Below are 22,347 nucleotides of genomic sequence, written 5' to 3'. Positions count from 1 at the left end.
AGATCACTTTGAAAAGATCCTTTTTTTTCTTTTCTTTTCTTTTTTTCTTCTTCAAATTCGAAGATCGTTAGAAATTGTATAGATAAATTTATTTCTGTTGTAATATATTGTAATTGTTTTTATTTATATATACATGTGTTACATATTATATATATATATATATATATATATATATATATATATATATATATATATATATATATATATATATTAGATGATTCATAATTTTTTAGATGGACCAAAAGTAATTAGGTGATTTTAACAATCGATTACTCTTACTAGAAATTTTCCAAGATAATTATTTTTATAGACTATTAAACTGCAAACTTTGAAGATTTTTATAGATTTGAAAGAAAATTAATTTAAAAAGTTTCGAATCGGGATAATCGACTTTTGAAATCATCTAAAAACTTTTGGCCTGGCCACTATAGTTTAAAAGAATATTGAATTGTATCTTAATAATCTTTTAATTTCTTTCTTTTTTTTTTTTGGATCAAATCGAAATTTCTTAAAAAAAAAATCACACAATCGTATACATTTAGATATATATTTTTTATGGAAATTTTTTCTTCCATTATGTGTGCGTGTAACCGATTTGTAGTTTTCTCTAAAATGAGAATATATCGATTAGTTTAGATTCCCTGAGCTGTCGATATTACCGCCATCTTTTTTGGGAAATGAACTGACGTACGATGCTAAGTGTCCTTTCAATTATTTAAAACGTATTAGCGCGGCAAATTTCTGTCCCCTGTGGTTTAATTGAAATATTAATCTGACTTTCTCTATCTCTCTCTCTTTCTCTCTGTCTCTCTGTCTCTCTCTCTCTCTCTCTCTCTCTCTCTCTCTCTCTCTCTCTCTCTCTCTCTGTCTGTCATGCTCGTTCCCATAACGAGATATGTACGTAGGTAATTAAAATCGTAATTAGTTTATATCAGAGCTACGAACCGTCTATCGATTTTAACATCCATTGGAATATACGATTGAACTTATTTATCTATGAATATGTTTTTTACTGGAAAAAATAAAAAAATAAAGAAAGAAACAATATATATATATGTACGTATAAGTATATAAATTATATCGCGGTATGAGTAAAATTTATTAAAAATATTCTCATTCGTTCCAACTCATTCAAATTCATGAGTCAAGCCCACAGTTATACCTTCTACATATTGGGGTCATCTATTTCATACGATAATCGATTCCTAAAATTACTATGACGGTAAAAGATGATGAGGAAGAGTAAATTATTATACCGTACGAGTTAATATTATTAACAAATTATCCGTCTCGCTCTAACTCATTCAAATTCGTATATATTTACCAGTCTACAGTTACTTCATTTTGCACCATATTGGGTTTATGCATCGTGTATGATAATCATATCCAAAAAAAATATTACAATAATAAAACGTAATGAGGAGTATAGTAAATATTATTAAAAGATTATCTCTCTCGCTCTAATTCATTCAAATTCGTATATACCTTCCACCCCAGAGTTATATCTGTGCACCATATTGTCCCAAAAAAGTGTATGTACAATAAGGTTAGGGATAAATCATTAAAAAGTTATTTAAAATATTCTCTTTCTCTCTCACCCTCACTCATTCTAATTTAAGTGTCCTTTGTAACCCTAGAGCGATGGTATGTACCATATTGTGGCTTGTATTGTGTAGAATATTCTATCCTTTTCCAAGGACAGTGCCTTGTCACTTGCCTATCTTGATTGTAGTATCTCCAAGAATATATCTATATATACATACATATAAGAGCAAGAGAGAGAGAGAGAGAGAGAAAGAGGGGATTCTAACTGGGGTCGTAGTAATACACGTGTTGGTTGTACCCATTCGCGTGTCTTTCTTTACCTCGAAGGAAGTTTGTATTGGTAGATGCCCTTTAGTATAAAGGGAGTCCAACAGCTACACAAGGATAAAACCACTTTAGGTTCCCTAGAGGTCGTAAAGATACCAGGGACTTCTCCTCGTCCCTTTCTCTCTCTCTTTCTCTGTTTCTATCTCTCTTTTACTCATTGCCAAATCTGTACGCTGATCTCTTACATGTAAGAGTTTCTTTTGTATTCATGGATACACCTACGTACACACGTACATGTACATATTTGACATGTAAAAGTTACTGCGGCCTTACTTTATATGCTAATGTCGATCAATATGTTCACTTATTATTATTATTATTATTATTATTATTATTATTATTATGGTTAAGTATTATAGATTTGGAGATATATAGAAGAGCTTCTAAATTGAAAGATTTTTTTTCTTTCTTTCTTTCTTTCTATCTTTCTCTTTTGAAATGATTTTCATTTTATTGAGTATCGGTTGATCACACGCGTGTTATTTTTCTCGGTCTTTTCTGCGCCTGAGCCAAGTATCGATCGTAACTGTGTTACGATGAGTACACTGGATAGTTATTTTCAGTGTCTTTGATTTATTCATCCTACGTATTGTTTCTCTTTTAATGAGAAATAGAATGTATGGCCTCTCTCTCTCTCTCTTTCTATTCTCTCTATTGATATAACATCAGCCAGTTTCGAATATTCGAACCTATTACATTCGTATGTTTGTATACATGTGTGTAGGTTACTGTATTCTCTAACGCACAATCGGAATACATTTTACGCTTGTAACACATACCTCAGGTTATATATATGTATATATATATATATATATATTGTCTGTGTGTGTGTATCTCGCTCTTTCTATCACACTGTGATTTATATAAACTTGTTTCATCAAGAAGAGAGAGACAGAGAGAGATAGAAAGAGGAATGTTAACGTCACGATTTATTACTGATTGGTTACTGAACTTTAACAACGAATTCAAAATGATTCTTCGTAATAATGCGATTAATTATTTTCTGATATTTTATTGGAGCATATCGATGATTAAATTTGATGTATTTGTTTTCTTTATTCATCGTTTATTACATTTGCATGTATCGTAGTATATATGTATTATGTAACAGAATTTATGTATGATTTTGATTTAATTAGGTTTTCAATAACATCCCTCATCAATATATACATATATATATATATAGATAAAATGTAAATTGTAGGTAATGAACGTATATGCGAACAGTGGAAACAAATTTCTGCGGTATTGCATCGTTAAAAGCAAAAACGAAATTCAAAGAAATTTTTTTCGAAAAAATCTCCGTAAAATAAATCGATATAAGATTCAAATGAATCGGGTCCTAAGTCGCAAGCGAATTACATCGTAAACCCATTCCATTTGGATAAGAACAAATTTATCGTAGATGATCTTAGAGTTAATTAATCGTTCTAAAACTTATAGAATCGTATTCCGCAGCTGTGAAATAACGTTAGACATATATCAAATCATCTAGAATGTATCAACAAAGGGACCAAGTCGATACCCCAAATAATTAGATCGTTGTTCGAGGGAACGCAATAAGGTGGAAATAAGATAGAATTATCCGAACTGTTCTCGGAATTGATTGCCACGTTACATACGAATACTGATAACTCAAAATTTATCGCATTTATCAATCTGAGTTCTTAACAGAGAACAGATATTATTATTATTCATCGATCGATTGGACCAATTTCAAACAGATACATCTAAATGTTTATATATATAATAGTGACATGTGAAATATTCAATATGTCTTGGACATTATCAAGTTAATATGGAAATTAATCGATGAATTATCCATCAAAAATCAATTTATACAGATATGTACACATTTATCTATCTATCTATCTAACTATCTATTTATCTATCTATGTATATATATATATATATATACATATACGCGTGCGTGTATATTTGTGTGTGCGTGTGTGTATGTTATAGCGACGTAAACAGCGGAAATGGTTAGGAAGTTGGTATTCGAAGTTATGAAATTTTATTTATATATCCTATACTATATATAACTCGTACAAAATTTATGACGTCAGTTTCCGGTTAGAATCGAACAGAAATGGAAGAGGCAAATGGACATGAGAGAGAGTGTGAGAGTACGATAAATAGAGAGACAGAGACAGAGACAGAGACAGAGAGAAAGAGAGAGATAGAGAGAATTGGAAACAAGGGATGCAAAGGGGTGAGTACCAAAGGGTGAAGAGGGTGAAGCAGATAGTGGCATTCAGTGCTACCAACGGATGATACCCAAAGGGAAACACGGTAAACACTGACGCAAATCTCGTTTTTCTTCTTTCTCTCTCTCTCTTTTCTATTTTCAACCCCTCACCTACCCCTAGCTCTACATTCAAGTCCACTTTTTCTCTCCGTTCAGCGACGACGCGTAATAACGATAATAAATCGTGTCTGAGTGATTTAGGGATTCATTTAACGAACAAAACTTTATGAGATAGATAGAGAGAGAGAGAGAGAGAGAGAAAGAGACAGAAAGAAGGGGTGGTTAGGTGGGGTGAGGCTAGAAGATGATGTAAAGAGAAAGATATGGCAATAAAGAGGTTGTCGGATTATAGATAAATTCATTTGTAAAGATTTTTGTTGGTTGATAGGATTTTGTGCGTTATTATGATCGATGGGATGTTCATGGTTGTTTATTTATTTTGATCTTTGTATTCTTCAGGATTAATTAATTAAACTAATTTAAAATGGCGGACACAGAGAGATAAATAGCGAGTATCTTGTTTTTTTTTTTTTTTTTTATTATTATATCAAATTTTCTATTTGGTTTACTCGATTTTTTTGATTGGTTAGTGTCAGAATTTGCGATGGAATTTGTCACTGAATCTCGATCGGATTGTTTCTGAATCGTTACTGAATTGTGATCGAATTCTGATTGGATTGCACTTGTCTGAAATTGTTACTGAATAATGACTGAGTTCCTTTTCTTTTCTTTTTTTTTTCTTTTTTCTCTTTTTATTGAATTTTGATTGGATTCTGATTGAATTTTTTACTGAATTGTATTTATTGCGTTCTGACTGAATTTTGATGGGACTTGTAATTGAATTGTCATTGAATTTTGATTGGAGACTGTGACTGAATCTTAAATGAATACTGATTGCATTGTTTCTGAATTTTATCAACTGAATTCTGATTCGATTGTTTCTGAATTTTTACTGAATTTTTATTGACTTTCCTATCCAACTGAATTTCGTTGATGTTAGTTTCGATTGAATTTGGATTTTACTTCGATTCTAACTGAATTTTCATTTTTGATTTTGAGTTTGTTTCTGAATTGTTACAGAGTTGTGATGACTTAGATTATTGACTGAATTCTGATTCTATTGTTATTGAATTTTTATCGAATTTTTTTTATCTACTTTTCATTGAATTTCTATCGAATCGCGACCAAGTGTATTTTTATCCCTTAATTCCAATATTAATTAATTTAATAATATTAATTATAATTAAATTAATTATAATATTTCACTGAATTATTATTTAATTATTACTAGCTGCATTTGTTATTATAAGTTTGTTTTTATTTTTATAATTATTATTTTTATATCGTGACTGAATGATTAATCTAATCGCAATTAATTAATATCAAATTTATATACATACATATATACACATATACACACACACACACACACACACACATATATAGCATACATACATACATATATATATATACACACACCCAAATCAAATACAGATACGTACACAATTTATTCGTTATATGTAAATAATTTATTATCTTAAATTATATACATACAATATATATAGATATATGTGTGTTTGTTAATATTAAAATAATTTGTCTTTAAAATATAGAGAGAATATTTATGGAGGTTGTTGAACGAGACTGGATAGTCCTGTACCTGTTGATCCCTCGTCGAGATCCTCCCCAACTGTTTCGTTCAGCTCACGGGGGTTCGAATAACAACCCCGATAGAACGTGGGGTTGGAATTATGCTAGCTTCTCGAAACCCGATAAAATATATCATGCTTCTCGAAGACATGCGTTGCAACTATCTCTCTTCCTTCTTTCCTCTGTTCTCTCTTTATCTCTCTCTCTCTTCATATATATATATATATATATATATATATCTATCTATCTATCTATCCATCTCTTTCTCTTTCTTTCTCTTTTTGAAGTATCGACATCCCACGGGAAATCAGAGAAAGATGCACTACGACTCCAAACTCCCTTTTCTCACCTTCATTCTCCCTCAACACCTTCACTATCTTATTCTCTAGTCCTCTCTCTTTCTCTCACATATACACACACACACACACACACGTACAGATCTTTATTTTATTCAGACAATACGATCTCTCCAAAGTCCAACAAGATCGCCAACCAAGAAATGAAATTCGATTTATCCATAAACTAGACTCTAGTATCTTCAACTTACGTTGAAAATGATGAGGAATATAAATCCTATCGATTATTTTCATTTTTTTATTTACTTCGCATGAATTATTATCTAGAGCATTTAGATAGATCTTGGCATCGTTCATTTTTAATAAGATTCATTGATGTCACAAAAAGTGAAACCGAACATTTTCACTTGACTTTTAATCTCTCTTTGTTTTTGTCATCTGGACAAATTGTCCTTCGTTTCTCTTTGTTTTTTCTCGTCAACTAGGTTGAATTTAGGTTGGGTTTGGGTTGTATGTCATTCCGCAGGTTTTTGTAAAAAAAGAAAGATAAGAAAGGACCGGCTTTGAGGACTCTAATATATTGTTTGCTATAGTCCTTGTACCTGGACTGGTTCCTGTATTGCACGAAGGAAATCTTATGAAATATAGAAGGTGTACGTGTGTATGTAATATCTGAACGTGACTGTCTATACGTGACTATGTTGAACATGAGAAACCACTCAAGCAATCCGTTGGAATACATTCGTAGTATTAGAATGTCTTCTTTATCTTCAATTCTCTATCTCATTCTTTCTCTCTCTCTCTCTCTTTGTGTCATTCGATATTATCTATACTTACTTCGATATCAAAAATGATAATAATGATAATAATAATAATAATAATAATAATAAAATATTATAATGATAACGTTATATATAAAAAAAAAACACAATAAGAAATGAAAAAAGAATTCGTTGATATCAGGAAATAATCAAAGAGTTAATAATTAGTATCAACATTATTGCATAAGAAATTATTATCGTAAATATATATATATATGTATATATATCTTTATATTTATTTATTTATTTACAATTTATCAATGTAGAAAGCGCGTACAAAAATTTTACAAAAAATAATAATTAAGAATACATTTTTCATTCGTTGAAAAAACGCTATCGCAACAATTTTGCAATCCGTAGCTCTCGAGTATTTTTTTTCGTCAACTCTTAACTAGCACGCTATTTTATTTGGAATTGTGGATATTTTATTGGATCTATGACTAAACAGAAACTAGTAAATTATGAAATTATTATTTTTTATCTAATCATTACTGAACAAAAAAAAACAGAGATAACGTTTTCTCCTTTTAATATATCGCTGATAAAATTAAAAAATTATATAACTGAGTATAACTGGTTGGATTTGGAAAATGTTCTGGTAGCAACTCGATTGCATTTAGATTGTGTCCTGGATGGGTCCTGGTAGCATTCTAGTTACGTATGGATTGCCTTGAATCAAATGGCGTTTGATTGGAAATTTCTTCTGCGGTTTTAGTTTGGATTTACTTCACAGACGTTTCAGATAAACCCAGAGTCCGTCGATAGGTGTCGACAGTATACCCGAAACGCCGATTTTAACTGGGTAAGATGTCCTTGGATTTCGTTCTACTCTGTATTTCATTAACAGGGTCGCAATGGCAGCTTTGATCTGTAACAATGCCATCCTAAGGCCAACACAAATTCTTGGACCTTCACCGAATGGTAAAAAGGAATATTTAGTCGTTGCGAATTTTCTTTCTTCAGTCCATCGATCTGGATCAAACGCTTCCGGATTGCTCCAATATTTAGGATCTCTTTGAAGCGAACGAGTCGGTATAAATATTTTAGTACCTGTTTCCACTGTACAAGTTAGACCGTCGTTACCTTTCAATTCAATGTTATTGGTACAGATTTTTCCCATTATGTCTAACAATGTATTCAATCTCTGTGACTCGCTAATCACTTGTTCCAAATACGTCATCTCTTTCAAGGAATCGTAAGTAATCTCTCCTTGATGTTTAGCCAGTACATCTCCAATCTCTTTCCTCAGTTTTTCTTGTATGTCGCAATGTACGGACAATTCGAAGCAAATGAAGCTCAAGGTCGCCGATGATGTTTCGTAACCATCGACGAAGAACGAAAGTGCATGTGCCGCCAATGATTCCTCGTCGAACTTCTGACCCTCGCTTTTTTCAAGGTCGACCATTAATTGAAAGAAATCGTTACGTTTTTCGGTCTCCTCCCGTCTCTTTTCTATTATCTGTTTAACGATAGTTCTAAAGAAATGATCAATTTCTTTCGGTAGAAATGGTATTTTTAAATAATCGTTTAGAATCGGCAGGAAGAATATCATTGATTGCAATGTATCGAGAAACCAGGTAGTCTTGAATATCTTCTTACCCATCTCGTGAAACGATTGCGGATTGTAATTATCCTCAAAACAAAATCCTTCGATACCGAATCCTGCGTTGGCGACAACCTCGCCTGTAAATCTACTGAATAGATCCTTAGTCTCGAATTCGATCCTTTGATCCTCCTCGATCTTCTTGTACAAATAATCGTCGAACTTCTCGCAGACTTTGCGTACGGTCTCCGACAATATTTTCAATCGCATGCTCGAGAACGCATAGGTCAATCTTTTCCTACCTACCAACCATTCCTCGCCTTTCAAGAAAAATGGATTCTTTGCAACCAACGGATCTATGTCCTTGTCTACTTTTATTGCGTTCTCGTGAAAATCCGAGAAACTCGTTTGCAGTACCGTCTTAACTAGTTCAGGATCACGTATTAACAATCCTGGTGTTGTACCCTCGTAATAACCAATCATACTTGCGTTCTTGTAACTGTCGTACCAACTCCCTACCAATTGCGCTAAATTTTTTTGCATTAATAACAATGGCCACAGATTACCAACGATTGGTAAGGAATACGGTACCTCCGGTATACCTTGTCTATTCCAATAACTATATATCTTGCGCCAATAAATGTACAGTGCAAATATTCCGCACAGTAGGAGTACGAAGAATAAGGAACTCATGGTTTTTTTTTTCCTTTTTTTTTGTTCTATTAATCAATTATTCGTTCTCCAAATGAAGTTGAAGATAACTGGTGATGTTGAACTTAATCTCACCATTAAAACGCTCGAGTACTATGTTTCGCGAGCAGATGTTTGAGGGAACTTTCCGCGTCGCAATTTCGTGTGATACTGTTCGACATTAACTACGTGAACGATAGATAACGTGTTGGTGGGCGTTTAGTGTTGCTTTGATAAGTGAAGACGTAGTCTCGTTCAGTAGTTATCTTTGTTAGTGGACGTTTACAGTGATCTATAATTGGACAAAAAAGAAGATGAAGATAAATGGATAGAAAGAGGGGGAGAGAGAGAGAGAGAGAGAGAGAGAGAGGAGGTAATGATAAGAATTATCATCCTTTTTTTTTTGCCATCTTGAGATTTGAATTATTACAAATTTAATTTTAATCGTATCCACGTGTTAGGTCGTATTTTTTACGATGTTATTTAACACGAAGATGGATTAGTAATCATAGAATTAGGGAATAGATAGATTATGGAAGAAGTTATAGATAATATCGTAAAAATATGTTTAGATTTTATTATTATCAGTGGTTGTTGTTAAAACGATCACACATCTTTTTTTTCTATGTCGCATCATATACTTGGTACAATTTGTTATTTATTTTGAAACAAACAAATAATGATTTAATATATATATTTCCTTTTTGTTTTATTTGCAATTAATCGGTATACAAAATTACAACATTCGATTAACCAGAAACTGTTGGAAGATTAAAAAATATACTTTAATTAGTATTTTGAATCTTTGACAGTTATGATAGATAAGACGAAGGAGAAAAATAAAGAGAAAAATAATTATTATCTGAAAAAAAAAAAGAAATTATTTTTTGCTACAACGTTACATTTTCGTTATAACAATCTTTGTTGAACGATAATATGTAATTAATGAGGATACCATTTTTTTTAAACATATCGCTAACGAAACTAGATAATTATATAACTAAGTATGACTGGTTGTGTTTGATTGGTGTCCTGGTTGTGTCCTGACATCATTTCGATTACGTTCAAGATTGGTTCCAGGTTGCATTCGAGTCGCATCTAAATTTTCTATGCGGTTTTAGTCTGGATTTACTTCAGAGACGTTTCAGATAAACCCAGAGTCCGTCGATAGGTGTCGACAGTACACCCAAAACTCCGATTTTAACAGGATAAGTAGTCCTTGGATTTCGTTCTATTCTATATTTCATTAACAGGGTCGCAATGGCAGCTTTGACCTGTAACAATGCCATTCTAAGGCCAACACAAATTCTTGGACCTTCACCGAACGGTAAAAAGCAATATTTGTTGATGGATCCCTTCCTTTCTTCGTTCCATCGATCTGGATCAAATGCTTCCGGATTGGTCCAGTATTTAGGATCTCTTTGTAGGGAACGAACGGGTATAATTATTTTTGTACCTTGTTCGACTTGACAAGTTAGACCATCGTTAGCTTTCAATTCGATCTTATCGGTACACAAGCGTCCCATTATATCCAACAATGTATTCAATCTCTGCGACTCGCTAATCACTTGATCCAGATATGTCATCTCTTTTAGGGAATCGTAAGTAATCTCTCCTTGATGTTTAGCCAGAACATCTCTAACCTCTTTCCTCACTTTTTCTTGTATCTCGCAATGTACGGACAATTCGAAGCAGATGAAGCTCAAGGTCGCCGATGACGTTTCGTAACCATCGCCGAAGAACGAAATTGCGTGAGCCGCCAATGATTCTTGATCGAACTTCTGACTCTCACTTTTTTCAAGGTCGACCATTAATTGAAAGAAATCGTTCCGTTTTTCGGTCTCCTCCCGTCTCTTCTCTATTACCTGTTTAACGACCGTTCTGAAGAAATGATCGATATCCTCCGGTATCAATCGTATTTTTAAATAATTGTTTAGAAACGGCAGGAAGAACATTATTGATTGCAATGTACCGTGAAACCAGGTAGTCCTGAATATCTTCTTACCCATCTCGTGAAACGATTGCGGATTGTAATTATCCTCAAAACAAAATCCTTCGATACCGATTCCTGCGTTGGCGACGACCTCGCCTGTAAATCTACTGAATAGATCCTTAGCCTCGAATTCGACCCTTTGATCCTCCTTGATCTTCTTGTACAAATAATCGTCGAACTTCTTGCAGACTTTGCGTACGGTCTCCGACAATATTTTCAATCGCATGCTGGAGAACGCATAGGTCAATCTTTTCCTACCTATCAACCATTCCTCGCCCTTCGTGAAGAATGGATTCTTGGCAACCAATGGATCTATGTCCTTGTCTACCTTCATCGCGTTCTCGTGAAAACTCGAGAAACTCGTTTGCAATACCATCTTAACTAGATCAGGATCCCGTACCAACAATCCTGGTACCATACCGTCGTAATAACCAATCATACTGGCGTTCTTGTGACGATTGTACCAACTCCTTACCAATTGCGAGATATTTTTCTGCATTAATAGCAATGGCAAGAGGTGTCCAACGATTGGTAGAGAATACGGTACCTCCGGTATACCTTGTCTATCCCAATAACTATATATCTTGCGCCAATAAATGTACAGCGCTATTATTCCGCACAGTAGGAGCACGAACAGTAACAAACTCATGATTTTTTTTTTTTTTTTAATCAATTAATTAATTGTCAATTAATTATCCGTGATCCAAACGAAATCGTAAAGGACTAGTTCTAAACCGCGTCTCACCGTTCACACGTGCGTGCACTATGTTTCTAGCGAACTTGCGAGAGGACCATTCGCTTCGTAATCCCGTCTGATACTGTTCGACGTTTATCTGCAAGGATGATATATAGAATGTATTTGTAAGTGTTGTGGAATATATTTGTGTGGTAAATGATGATGTACTATCATTCACATCTGTTATCGTCTGGAATAAAAATGACCTTTGGGAGATTGTAATGATAAAGTCGTAGCGATTGATAAGTGCACAGAGATGAAGAAGACGTAGAAAAAGAAGTTGAAGATAGCAGAGTGATATCAGAATGATCATTTCTTTTTTTTTTTTTTTTTTTTATTTTATACTGAGACTTGAACGATGATACGTCTAATTTTTAACGACTACTTATGCGATTGTTATTTCCGTAATGTTTTATAACTGAAACAGACGCAATAGTAATCGTAGAATTAGATAATTGAATGATTAGAAATGTAATGTCATGCGATGTCACTGAATCTACGTTTAACTGTGTCGTTATCCATGTTATAGATATAGCTATGGTTGTTGAATCATTTTTTTTTTTATCATAATTAGCGATTATTTATTTATTTATTTTGTTAAAAAATAAATAATGATCTTATGTTTTGTATATATATATTTTTTTCATTCGATTTTATTTTTTTTATTTACAATTTATTAACGTAAAAAAAGTATGCAAAAATTGTACATAGGGAATAATTGAAAATATATGAATCATTCGATCGAGTGAAAATTGACGTTACAACTTAATAATTATTATTCAAATATTTATTTGCGTATTTAAAAATATTTTTATCGACGTATCGAGTAGTTTTTTTTTTTTTAATGCTAATAACAATGTAAAAGGACGTAATTTTTTTGTAACCAAGAAGAAAATCTCTTAACAATTTTATTTGATTTTGATGTAATTAGGATCCTTATGTAAAAATATTATATATAGGACGTAGGACACAAAATTAATCCATTTGGAGTTTACAGATCACTGAGTACAGTTCGTCAATACGGTAGATTAGATTAGAATTCTGTTTTGTATTTTGCAACCGTGGAAAATTTTATTTTTAATTATAATTGAAATTAAATTAATTAATCGAATGAAATTAATTAATCAAATTGCTTTTATGAAATTTTTTTTTTATTTTATCTTGAAAATTTCGTCGAATAGTAATTGCTCGTGTTCTCTGTTAACTCTCGTCCAGCAATAGTACGCTTTTGTTATGAACTATTGCGATAAATCTATAAATATTTTGTTTAATCAATGATTAGAAGATTCGATTAAACATAAACTACTCGTAAGTTAGCAAATACTTCTCTTATCTGTATTTATGGATTCTTCATACTCATGATTGATAAGATGACGACGGAGAGAAAAAAGGAAAGAAATAGACAAGAAAAAAACAAATTAATTCTTCTTACGTAAAAGAAAAAAAAAAAAAAAAAAGAAAAGAATTATTCTCCCCGAACAAATATTATTTCATTGTTGTTTACTTTATCTAGAAAGTAGCTAGTTATATAATTCAGTGTGAATTTAAAGCTAGAAAATTATATAATTGGATGGATCCTGGTTGGGTCCTGGATGGGTCCTGGATGGGTCCTGGACGGGTCCTGGACGGGTCCTGGATGGGTCCTGGATGGGTCCTGGTTGTGAATTTTATCTGTGAATTTGGATTCGTTTTAAAGACGTTTCAGATAAATCCAGAGTCCGTCAACCGGTGTCGCCATTATGCCAAAAATACTAATTTCAGCTGGATAAATAGTCCTTGGATTTCGTTCGATTCTATATTCCATTAACAGGGTCACAATGGCAGCTTTGATCTGTAACAATGCCATTCTTAGGCCAACACAAATTCTTGGACCTTCTCCGAATGGTAAAAAGCAATATTTGTTGATCGATCCTTTCGTTTCTTCGTTCCATCTATCTGGATCAAATGCTTCCGGATTGGTCCAATATTTAGGATCTCTTTGCAACGAGTGAGTCGATATAATAACCTTCGTACCTGGTTCCACTGTGCAAGTTAGACCATCGTTACCTTTCAATTGAATCTTATTGGTACACATGCGTCTCATGGTATTTCCTATAGCATTTAATCTTTGCGACTCGTTTATCACTTGATCCAGATATGTCATCTCTTTCAAGGAATCATATGTTATCTCTCCTTGATGTTTAGCCAGTACGTCTTTGATCTCATTCCTCAGTTTTTCTTGTATATCGTAATGTACGGACAAATCGAAGCAGATGAAGCTTAAGGTCACCGCTGATGTTTCGTAACCATCGACGAAGAAAGCAAGTGCGTGAGCCGCCAATGATTCCTCGTCGAACTTCTGACCCTCACTTTCTTCAAGGTCGACCATTAATTGAAAGAAATCGTTCCGTTTTTCGGTCTCGTCTCGTCTCTTCTCTATTACCTGTTTAACGATCGTTCTGAAGAAATGATCGATGTCCTTCGGTATCAATCGTATTTTTAAATAATTGTTTAGAAACGGCAGGAAGAACATTATTGATTGCAATGCACCCTGAAACCAGGTAGTCTTGAATATCTTCTTACCCTTCTCGTGAAACGATTGCGGATTGTAATTATCCTCAAAACAGAATCCTTCGATACCGATTCCTGCGTTGGCGACAACCTCGCCTGTAAATCTACCGGATAGATCCTTAGTCTCGAATTCGACCCTTTGATCCTCCTCGATCTTCTTGTGCAAATAATCGTCGAACTTCTTGCAGACTTTGCGTACGGTCTCCGACAATATTTTCAATCGCATGCTCGAGAACGCATAGGTCAATCTTTTCCTACCTATCAACCATTCCTCGCCTTTCGTTACAAATGGATGCTTGGCCAACAATGGATCCAAGTTCTTATCGACTTTCACCGAGTTTTCTGAAAAATTTGAGAAATTCGTTTGTAGTACCGTCTTAACTAATTCAGGATCCCGTATCAACAATGCCGGTGACGTGCCATCATAAAAACCAATCATACTGCTGTTCTTGTAACTGTCGTACCAACTCACTGCTAATTGGCGCATATTTTTTTGCAATAATAACGATGGCAACAGGTGACCAACGATTGGTAGGGAATACGATGGCTGCGGAATACCTTGTCTATCCCAATAACTATATATCCTGCGCCAATAAATATACAGTGTCAATATTCCGCACAATACGAGTACGAGTAATAGCAAACTCATGATACTTTTCTTTTCTTCTTTGAATTAATTATTCGTCCTGCAAATGAAATCGAGGGGAGAATGTTAATGTTAAACTGGGTTCGTTCGGGTCAAATACTTCGTTTCTAGCAAACGTAGGAGAGTATATCTCGCGTCGCAATTTCGCGTGGTACTGTTCGACATACTGCTCGATCAGTAGGGTGAGATATAATGCGTTCCTGTGTGGTTTGATTTATGTGTTCGTGCGATACGTGAGGTCATAATCTCGTTCAATGCTGATGGTCGTAAATAGAAGTGACCTTTAGAGAGATGTGTTACTATAAAATCACAACGATTCATAAATGGACGGAGTAGAAGATTATGTGTGTATGTGTGTGTGTGAGAGAGAGAAGGAGAGAGTAGAATGATAATGGCAATCATTTCTTTTTTTTTTGTTTTCTTTTTTTTCTTGACGTATTGCGTTTTGAACGACTACACATTTAATTTTAATCGTATCAATTTGTTCCGTTGCCATTTCCATAACGTTTACTAACATGAGATAGAGTAGTAGTAATAAAATTGCGGTATCATTAAGATGAATTTATGTTTCGTTCTTATCATTTTTTCGACACTGTTGTTTATATCGTATCGTATATACACATATATGGTGTACTATTTTATTTATCTTGTTACACATACGTAATGGTTTGATATATATATATATATTTTTTTATTCGATTTTGCAGGGTCAATTCGTCTGATGCAAGCGTCAGCTGGTGAACTTTATGAAAGTTTTGGTGAGTTGTCTTTCTTGTAAATAAACAAAGCTTTTTGTTACAAAATGGAGTGATCGAACGAGATCTCTATATAGTTTTATACGTAACTCATATTTTAGATTTACTTCAATATCTGTATTTAGAGATAATAATTATAATAGAAATAAAAATATTAGTGATAACGTTATACAAAAAAAAAAAAAGAAAAGAAAATTGCGTACATGAAGAAGTAACTGAATAGACGATCACTTATGTAATTATTATTGCATCAACAATTATTATCGTGAATGTATATTTATATATATATTTTGTTTTTCATTTACGATTTAATCGATGTAAAAAAAAAGGTGTGCAAAAATTTTGTAAGAAAGAATTAAAAATATATATTTCGTTCGATCGAATCAAAAGTGACATTGCGAATTAATAATTATTATTGAAATATTAATTTTCGTATTTAAACATTTGTTAATCGACGAAACGATTATTTTTCTTTTCTTTTTTCAGTAGTAATAATAACGTAAGAGGATGTAAGTATTTTTGGTCGAGAAGAGAGTCCCTTATGAATTTTGTTTCATCAGGAATTAATCAGGATCGTTAGGTAGGAATATAGGACAAAGGACGAAATTAATCCGATTCGAATTTACGGATCACTGGGTATATTTCGTTAATACACTGAACACAACTACAATCCCGTTTTGTATTCCGCAGATCTTGATAATTTCCTTCGTCTAATAAAAAGCGTTCGTTGTTCTCTGTAACTGTCGACTCCCGATAGCAGGTCATTTTTTCTTGAGATATTGCTATTTGAATTATTTCCTTTGAATTATGATAACAATGTCCGATTATATAAAAACAATTCGAAAATCATTTTTATTCCTGCATTCCTTACATTCATGATTCATTAGATGAAGCTGGAAAAAAGAAAAGAAAAAAGAAAACAGAAAATTTTTGTCATCAAAAAAAAGAAAAAGAAAAAGAAAAAGAAGAAAACTTCTTCCAGACACAATACAGTTAAATAATTATTATCGAAACCATTGTTAAATAATATTAGTTAACGATAAAATAAACTATTTTCTAATATATTTCTAAAGAACTTGTCAATTACAATATATATCTAAGTATTTCGATGTATTCGTGGATGTTTCAATGAAAATCTAAGGAATTGAATATTGATTGCGTCTGAGTTGCGTCCTGGTTGGATCCTGGTTGTGTCCTGGTTACGTTTAAATTTCGTCTGCGGCTTTAGTTTAGATTTACTTCAGAGACGTTTCAGATAAACCCAGAGTCCGTCTGTAGGTGTTGACAGTACACCCAAAACTCCGATTTTAACAGGATAAGTAGTCCTAGGATTTCGTTCTATTCTATATTTCATTAACAGGGTCGCAATGGCAGCTTTGACCTGTAACAATGCCATTCTAAGGCCAACACAAATTCTTGGACCTTCACCGAACGGTAAAAAGCAATATTTGTTGATGGATCCCTTCCTTTCTTCGTTCCATCGATCTGGATCAAATGCTTCCGGATTGGTCCAATATTTAGGATCTCTTTGCATCGAGTGAATCGGTAAAATTATTTTAGTACCTGGTTCCACTGTGCAAGTTAGACCATCGTTACCTTTCAATTGAATGGTATTGGTACACATTCTTCCCATTATATCCAACAATGTATGCATTCTCTGAGATTCACTTATCACTTGTTCCAAATACGTCATCTCTTTCAAGGAATCGTAAGTAATCTCTCCTTGATGTTTAGCCAGAACATCTCTAACCTCTTTCCTCACTTTTTCTTGTATGTCACAATGTACGGACAATTCGAAGCAGATGAAGCTCAAGGTCGCCGATGATGTTTCGTAACCATCGACGAAAAACGAAAGTGCATGTGCCGACAATGATTCCTCATCGAACTTCTGACCCTCACTTTTTTCAAGGTCGACCATTAATTGAAAGAAATCGTTCCGTTTTTCGGTCTCGTCTCGTCTCTTCTCTATTACTTGTTTAACGATCGTTCTGAAGAAATGATCGATGTCCTTCGGTATCAATCGTATTTTTAAATAATTGTTTAGAAACGGCAGGAAGAACATTATTGATTGCAATGTACCGTGAAACCAGGTAGTCTTGAATATCTTCTTACCGATCTCGTGGAACGATTGCGGATTGTAATTATCCTCGAAACAAAATCCTTCGATACCGTATCCTGCGTTGGCGACGACCTCACCTGTAAATCTACTGAATAGATCCTTAGTCTCGAATTCGACCCTTTGATCCTCCTTGATCTTCTTGTACAAATAATCGTCGAACTTCTTGCAGACTTTACGTACGGTCTCCGACAATATTTTCAATCGCATGCTGGAGAACGCATAGGTCAATCTTTTCCTACCTACCAACCATTCATCACCCTTCGTGAAGAATGGATTCTTAGCCATCAACGGATCTACTTCTTGGTCTACCTTCATCGCGTTCTCGTGAAAACTCGTGAAACTCGTTTGCAATACCGTCTTAATTAGTTCAGGATCCCGTATCAACAATCCTGGTACCATACCGTCGTAATAACCAACCATACTATCGTTCTTGTAACGTTCGTACCAACTCACTGCCAATTGCGAGATATTTTTTTGCATCAGTAGCAATGGCAAGAGGTGACCAACGATTGGTAGAGAATACGGTGCTTCCGGTATACCTTGTCTATCCCAATAACTATATATCCTGCGCCAATAAATGTACAGCGCTATTATTCCGCACAGTAGGAGCACGAACAGTAACAAACTCATGATTTTTTTTTTTTTTTTAATCAATTAATTATCCGTCGTCCAAACGAAATCGTAGAGGACTAGTTTTAAACCGCGTCTCACCGTTCACACGTGCGTACACTTTGTTTCGAGCGAATCTGTGAGAGAATCATTCGCGTCGTGATTTCGTCTGATACTGTTCAACGTTTATTCAAATGGGTGATATACTGTGTGTGCGTAAGCGTTATGCTTTATATGTTTGTGTCGTAATTGAAGATATACTGTTATTCACATCTGTATCGTGTGGAATAGAAATGACCTTTGGGTGATAAGTGATAATGAAGTGGTCACAATTGATAAGTGCACAGTTAAGATGAATAAGCAGAAAAAGAAAACTACTGATAAAGAGAGAGATGGTAGAACGATATGGGCGATCATTTCTTTTTTCTTTTCTTTTCTTTTTGTTAATATTGAGTCTTGAACAATGACGCGTTTAATTTTAATTGCATCGATTCGCTCGCGGTTGCAATTTATATAACGTTTTGTAACACGAGGAGGATGAGTGATCGTAATAAATTTCAAATGAATTGACGTGTGATATCATTAGATTAAATTTACATTCCTTTTATTATCTATTTTCTGGCTAGAATGTTTAGATATTTGTTTGTATCTCTCATCTTATATATTTAGTATACTTTTTTATTTATTTCATTTTGTTTATCACCTATATTTATTTCAATATCGGTCTTTATATAGTCTCTTTATTAGTCGATCACTTGTGTAATTATTATTGCAACAGAAATTATTATCGTGAATGTATATATATATATATATATATATATATATATTTTACTTTTCATTTACGATTTAATCGATGTAAAAAAAAAGGTGTGCAAAAATTTTGTAAGAAAGAATTAAAAATATATATTTCGTTCGATCGAATCAAAAGTGACATTGCGAATTAATAATTATTATTGAAATATTAATTTTCGTATTTAAACATTTGTTAATCGACGAAACGATTATTTTTCTTTTCTTTTTTCAGTAGTAATAATAACGTAAGAGGATGTAAGTATTTTTGGTCGAGAAGAGAGTCCCTTATGAATTTTGTTTCATCAGGAATTAATCAGGATCGTTAGGTAGGAATATAGGACAAAGGACGAAATTAATCCGATTTGAATTTACGGATCGCTGGGTATATTTCGTTAATACGCTGAACACTATTGCAATCCCGTTTTGTATTCCGTAGATCTTGATAATTTTCTTCGTTCAGTAAAAACCATTCGTTGTTCTCTGTAACTGTCGACTTCTGATAGTAGACCATTTTTTTTTTTTTTTGAAAAATTGCTATATGAATTATTTCGTTTGAATTGTGATAAGAACGTGTGATTAAAGAGAAACAATTCGAAAATTATCTGTATTTCTGCATGATTGATTAGTTAACATCGCAGATAATAAAAGGAAAAGGAACAAACATTTTTTTAATAAAAAAAAAAAAAGAAAAGAAAGAAAGAAAATTCTTTCTGATCAAGTATTGTTAAATAATTATTGCTGATATTATCTCAGAATAATATTAATTAATAAAACAAAAAATTACTCTTCCGTAACATACTTCCAACGAAATTAAGAACTAATATAATCAACTATTTCGATAGAAGTTTAAGGATCTGAGGATTTGCGTGTGGATAGTATCGTCCATTTGGAGTTTCGTTCTGGTTGGGTCCTGGTTGTGTCCTGGTTCCGTTTAAATTTCGTCTGCGGTTTAGTTTGGATTTACTTCAGAGACGTTTCAGATAAACCCAGAGTCCATCTGAAGGTGTTGACAGTACACCCAAAACGCTGATTTTAACTGGATAAGTGGTCCTAGGATTTCGTTCTATTCTATATTTCATTAACAGGGTCGCAATGGCAGCTTTGACCTGTAACAATCCCATCCTAAGGCCAACACAAATTCTTGGACCTTCACCGAACGGTAAAAAGCAATATTTGTTGATGGATCCCTTCCTTTCTTCGTTCCATCGATCTGGATCAAATGCTTCCGGATTGGTCCAATATCTCGGATCTCTTTGCATCGAGTGAATCGGTATAATTATTTTAGTACCTGGTTCCACTTTGCAAGTTAGACCATCGTTACCTTTCAATTCAATGGTATTGGTACACATTCTTCCCATTATATCCAACAGTGTATGCATTCTCTGAGATTCACTTATCACTTGATCCAAATACGTCATATCTTTCAAGGAATCGTAAGTAATCTCTCCTTTATGTTTAGCCAATACGTTTCTGATCTCGTTCCTCAATTTTTCTTGTATCTCGTTATGTATGGACAATTCGAAGCAGATGAAGCTCAAGGTCGACGCTGATGTTTCGTAACCATCGAAGAAGAACGAAAGTGCATGAGCTGCCAATGATTCCTCGTCGAACTTCTGACCCTCGCTTTTTTCAAGGTCAGCCATTAATTGAAAGAAATCGTTTCGTTTTTCAGTCTCCTCTCGTCTCTTCTCTATTACCTGTCTAACGATCGTTCTGAAGAAATGATCGATATCCTTCGGTATCAATCGTATTTTTAAATAATTGTTTAGAAACGGCAGGAAGAACATTATTGATTGCAATGTACCGTGAAACCAGGTAGTCTGGAATATCTTCTTACCGATCTCGTGGAACGATTGCGGATTGTAATTATCCTCGAAACAAAATCCTTCGATACCGAATCCTGCGTTGGCGACTACCTCACCTGTAAATCTACTTAATAGATCCTTAGTCTCGAATTCGACCCTTTGATCCTCCTCGACCTTCCTGTGCAAATAATTTTCGAACTTCTTGCAGACTTTGCGTACGCTCTCCGACAATATTTTCAATCGCATGCTGGAGAATGCATAGGTCAATCTTTTCCTTCCTACCAACCATTCCTCGCCCTTCGTGAAGAATGGATTCTTTGCCATCAACGGATCCACCTCTTGGTCTATCTTCATCGCGTTCTCGTGAAAGTTTGAGAAACTCGTTTGCAATACCGTCTTTACTAATTCTGGTTCCTGTACCATTAATCCTGGTACCATACCATCGTAATAACCAACCATACTATCGTTCTTGTAACGTTCGTACCAAGCCAGTACCAATTGCGAGATATTTTTTTGCAATAGTAACAGTGGCAACAGGTGACCAACGAGTGGTAAGGAATACGGTGCTTCTGGTATACCTTGTTTGGTCCAATAATTAGATGTCCTACGCCAATAAATGTACAGTGCCAATATTCCGCATAGTATCAGGCCCAACATTAACAAACTCATGATTTTATTTTTATCAATCACTTAATTATTCGCAGTCCAAACGAAATCCCAATTACAGTAGGTCGAGTGGTCCGATCGAAATCGGTATAGGTTACTGTTGAACCTCGTTCACACGCGTTGGACAATCCTTTTCTAACGAATGCAAGAATCGGTCAGCTCTCTTTGAAACTTTTCTCGATACTGTTCGACATTGACGCAGCTGTGGATAGATAATATTTTTTTGCACGTAATGTATTATATGTTGGTGCGATTAGAAGAGAAGACGTAATTTCGTTTGGTCGAGTTGTCGACGTAAAAATAGTAGTGACCTTTGGTGGGAGATATGTCGTAATGAAATTATAGCGTTTCTTAAATGGTGGAACTAGAAAATTAATAGATTGGAAGAGAGAGGGTAAGAGAGAAAGAGAGAGAGAGGGAGAGAGAGAGAGAGAGGGATGATAAGGTAGAACGATTAGGTCGATCATCTTTTTCTGTTGTTTTCATACTTACTTTGTACCGTGACACACGTCTTATTTTAATTGTATCAGCCAGCTCTATTGTAATTTACATA

General features: G+C 34.0%; 3 protein-coding genes across 16 annotated transcripts in view; 1 reads left to right on the top strand and 2 right to left on the bottom strand.

Annotated features, from left to right (window-relative positions):
• The window catches only part of LOC127072341 (protein Fe65 homolog), a 141,108-nt gene that overhangs the window by 7,485 nt on the left and 111,276 nt on the right, over positions 1-22,347 (top strand). For all 8 annotated transcript variants that reach the window (XR_007785348.1, XR_007785347.1, XM_051012703.1 and 5 more), the window contains one exon: positions 15,756-15,806. Coding sequence is in view for 1 of the 8 variants with exons in the window: in XM_051012707.1 (XP_050868664.1) it covers positions 15,770-15,806 (37 nt within the window). In the remaining 7 variants the exon portion in view is untranslated. The remainder of the gene's footprint in view (positions 1-15,755; positions 15,807-22,347) is intronic.
• Positions 7,103-9,454, bottom strand: LOC127072353 (cytochrome P450 6a2-like). The gene has a single exon (XM_051012743.1). The coding sequence runs from the start codon at positions 9,124-9,126 to the stop codon at positions 7,618-7,620; it is 1,509 nt and encodes a 502-aa protein (XP_050868700.1). The 5' UTR covers positions 9,127-9,454; the 3' UTR covers positions 7,103-7,617.
• Positions 9,678-22,001, bottom strand: LOC127072352 (cytochrome P450 6a2-like). 7 transcript variants are annotated; one of them, XM_051012742.1, is made up of 3 exons: positions 15,057-15,232; positions 14,661-14,986; positions 9,678-11,374 (listed from the first exon to the last, which is right to left on the bottom strand). In XM_051012742.1, exons 2-3 carry the CDS (start codon positions 14,887-14,889, stop codon positions 10,257-10,259), a joined length of 1,347 nt encoding a protein of 448 aa, XP_050868699.1. In that variant the 5' UTR covers positions 14,890-14,986; positions 15,057-15,232; the 3' UTR covers positions 9,678-10,256. The 7 variants fall into 7 exon arrangements, with proteins under 7 accessions (XP_050868699.1, XP_050868698.1, XP_050868697.1 ...); XM_051012741.1 differs by having other exon boundaries at positions 14,661-14,744; positions 14,844-15,231; XM_051012740.1 differs by lacking the exons at positions 14,661-14,986; positions 15,057-15,232 and adding an exon at positions 20,430-22,001 and having other exon boundaries at positions 9,678-10,397.

The sequence above is a fragment of the Vespula vulgaris genome, chromosome 25 (genome assembly GCF_905475345.1).
Source record: "Vespula vulgaris chromosome 25, iyVesVulg1.1, whole genome shotgun sequence".
NCBI classification, from domain to species: Eukaryota; Metazoa; Arthropoda; class Insecta; order Hymenoptera; family Vespidae; genus Vespula; species Vespula vulgaris.
This window is presented reverse-complemented; position numbering and strand designations above follow the sequence as displayed.

What these genes read in the sequence shown, in the direction of transcription:
- LOC127072353 (XM_051012743.1), bottom strand. Translation starts at nt 9,126, where the DNA reads ATGAGTTCCTTATTCTTCGTACTCCTACTGTGCGGAATATTTGCACTG.
- LOC127072352 (XM_051012740.1), bottom strand. Translation starts at nt 21,797, where the DNA reads ATGAGTTTGTTAATGTTGGGCCTGATACTATGCGGAATATTGGCACTG. An exon ending in TTAGGATGGGATTGTTACAG is followed by an intron (nt 10,398 to 20,429) that starts GTCAAAGCTGCC and finishes GCATTGTTACAG; the next exon opens with GTCAAAGCTGCCATTGCGAC.